At 36.3% G+C, this 2711-nt stretch overlaps 1 protein-coding gene across 1 annotated transcript; it reads right to left on the reverse strand.

The window, feature by feature from the left end:
- Window positions 1-645: 645 nt before the first annotated feature.
- Window positions 646-2487, reverse strand: LOC130625158 (uncharacterized). Its single transcript, XM_057440227.1, has 2 exons — window positions 2461-2487; window positions 646-2238 (listed from the first exon to the last, which is right to left on the reverse strand). Exons 1-2 carry the CDS (start codon window positions 2485-2487, stop codon window positions 646-648), a joined length of 1620 nt encoding a protein of 539 aa, XP_057296210.1.
- Window positions 2488-2711: the final 224 nt, after the last annotated feature.

The following is a 2711-nucleotide window of genomic DNA, read 5'->3' on the forward strand; positions in this document are numbered from 1 at the left end:
ATGTAACCTTGGGGTACACTATGCGTCATATTTTCAGGATCTGAGTATGCTCCATTAATGAAAACAGTTTGACTTCGATTAAAAAGATAACTGCTTAACCAATCAATTTCAGTGCTAGTAATACCATAATAAGGCAGTTTCTGGAGAAGGCAGCCATGGTTTACGGTATCAAAGGCCTTTCTCAAATCCATGAATAGAGCTCCGGTTGTCTTACTTTTATCCAAATTGTATCTTATATCGTCAACAAGTGATTTAACCGCTTCACGTGTAGATCTTTTTCGTCGAAAACCATATTGGTGCTCACTCAATAGATCTTGATTTTCTAAAAAATCAGCTAGCTGGTCGTAGATGATTCGTTCGATGACTTTAGACAACACATTTAGTACAGCGATCGCCAGATTTATGCAATGGTGTTATTTTTGCAGATTTTTCACAGGTTGGAAATGTACCAGTTTCCAAACTCTTGTTTATCAAGAACATGACAGGTGCAGCTAGTTCGTTTGAGATGTCTTTAACTATCCTACCGGGGATAGTGTCAATACCAGCAGCTTTAGCCGTTTTAACCGATTTTAGTACTCTATTCACCTGATTAATTGTCACTGGTTGGAATTTAAATGATACATTCCTTTTATTAATCGTGCTCATTTAATTACGTATGTTGAACATTTTCCAAGTAAAGTTGGTTATTGATGATTTCATGAGACTTGAACCAACTTTGGTGAAAAAAGAGCAAAAATTGTTCGCAATTGATCGAACATTGGATGTTACTGTTCCATTGATTACGAATATTTTGCTCGGACTTGACGAATCTTTAGTAGGGTAGCACGACTTAATTTGTTTCCAAAAATCTCTTGGATTTGCTGAAGATTCTTTCAGAACAGCACGAACGTGGTTTGCCTTTGCAACACGAATGCGATTGGTTACAGAGTTTCGGTAAGATTTATAACTTTCCCAATCTCCGGTAGAATTTGATCGTTTAAAACGGCGATGATGATAATCTCGCGTATTCATTAAGTTTCTGATTTCTCTGGTTATCCAGGGGTTGGATTTTCCACGTACAGTTTTTTCTTTAAGTGGCGCATGTTTATTGATTGCGGTTGATAAGTAGTATTTGAATAAGTTCCATGCTTGGTTTAAGTCGGTGACAGTTAAACAATTCTCCCATGGCACGTTGCGAATTTCATTCTTTAGATCTTCTTTGTTGTATTTTGAGTAATCACGTGCTTTGATGTTCTTTTGAGGATATCGTTTACAGTTTGCTTTTCGGCTGATTCCGATTAGGCAGTGACCGCTGAGAGAGTTAGTGTACACTAAAGAGTCGTTTATTTTTGATTTATCGGTTGTAAAAATTAAATCAATTAGTGTTCTACTTTCTTTTGAAATGCGTGTAGACGATTTAATGACCTGACTGTAGTTATACAGTTTAACCAGATCTTTCATGTTAGAGTGTACTCTTGGGAGATTGTAATCACAATTGAAATCACCACATATAATTGTTTCTTTATTTTCGACTGATATTGTATCCAACATATTATCAAACTTTGAGATAAAGTTTTTATCAAGAAACTTTGAGGAATCCGGGGGTCGATAAGCTGAGCAGAGTAACAAAGATTTTGATTTCGGAATAAATAATTCTATCCACAAAAACTCAATTCCATCGATCTCTAAATCACACCTTCTGCGATATTGTAAATCTTCCCGAATATAAAAAGAAACACCACCATCACGATCCTTTCTCTCAAGTATATACCCCGGGACAAATAGCTCCGAATTCAATACAGTGTCGTTTGTGTGTGTCTCAGAGAAACTAACAATATGAAAACAGTTTTTCGCGTCGGATAAGAAAGATTTTATAATATCCAACTTTCCGCAGATCCCATTTATGTTTTGATGTAGAAATTTCATGCCTTTCTTTGCAATGAAGTCTGACATAACAGGATCAAAGGTATACGGAATTTTCGGTTCATCTGGTGGGATACATTCGCTGCAGTAAAATTTCTCTATGTTTTCATCTATTCTGTCTGTAAGGCATTTAAGATGGAAAATATTTCCACAGGAGCAGCATTTCTCAGAGGTTTGATTTCTTCTAATACTTTCACCACAACCATAACAAGAAATACCATAATTAGAAACCATTAACAAAACAGCAAGTAGCATTATCGAACGCACGTCTGCCCGTGCTGCCATCTTTGAAGTCGTTAAAAAATTTTGGTTAGCACTATCCTTAAACTCAGGCAACTAGAAATAGTGTGAGTTTTTTTATCTGTATGATAATCTGCTCTGTATACACGTTGTTCCAATGATCTCATTTTGGAAAACTGTGTTCTTGTGAGATGCAGCTTTGCCGTGTTTGTATACGTCAATATTGGAAGGATAGGAAATACGTAAATTTCGAATAGCTGCAACCTGGGGGAAATAAGATCGAAGTTTTCCCATTATATAAACACGATTTGTATATACCTTTTTTGTATGATGCATCAAATTCATTATCTAGAGTCTAAGTTTTGTCGAGCATGTGTCCACTAAGTGTTATTAACGACTTGATTTTTGTAGCTACCATTCTCCGGGGAGAACACAGGGATGAGCTGCAATTCTCTATGAAGTTCCAGAACGCATCACCTCTGTTTTTAACTTAACGTGATTTATCCCAGTTAACGGAGTTAATTGGGATAGATAAAGAGGATTCTGGATGAACATTTCCGTTGTTTTCC

This window comes from Hydractinia symbiolongicarpus, chromosome 14 (genome assembly GCF_029227915.1).
Source record: "Hydractinia symbiolongicarpus strain clone_291-10 chromosome 14, HSymV2.1, whole genome shotgun sequence".
Lineage (NCBI taxonomy): Eukaryota > Metazoa > Cnidaria > Hydrozoa > Anthoathecata > Hydractiniidae > Hydractinia > Hydractinia symbiolongicarpus.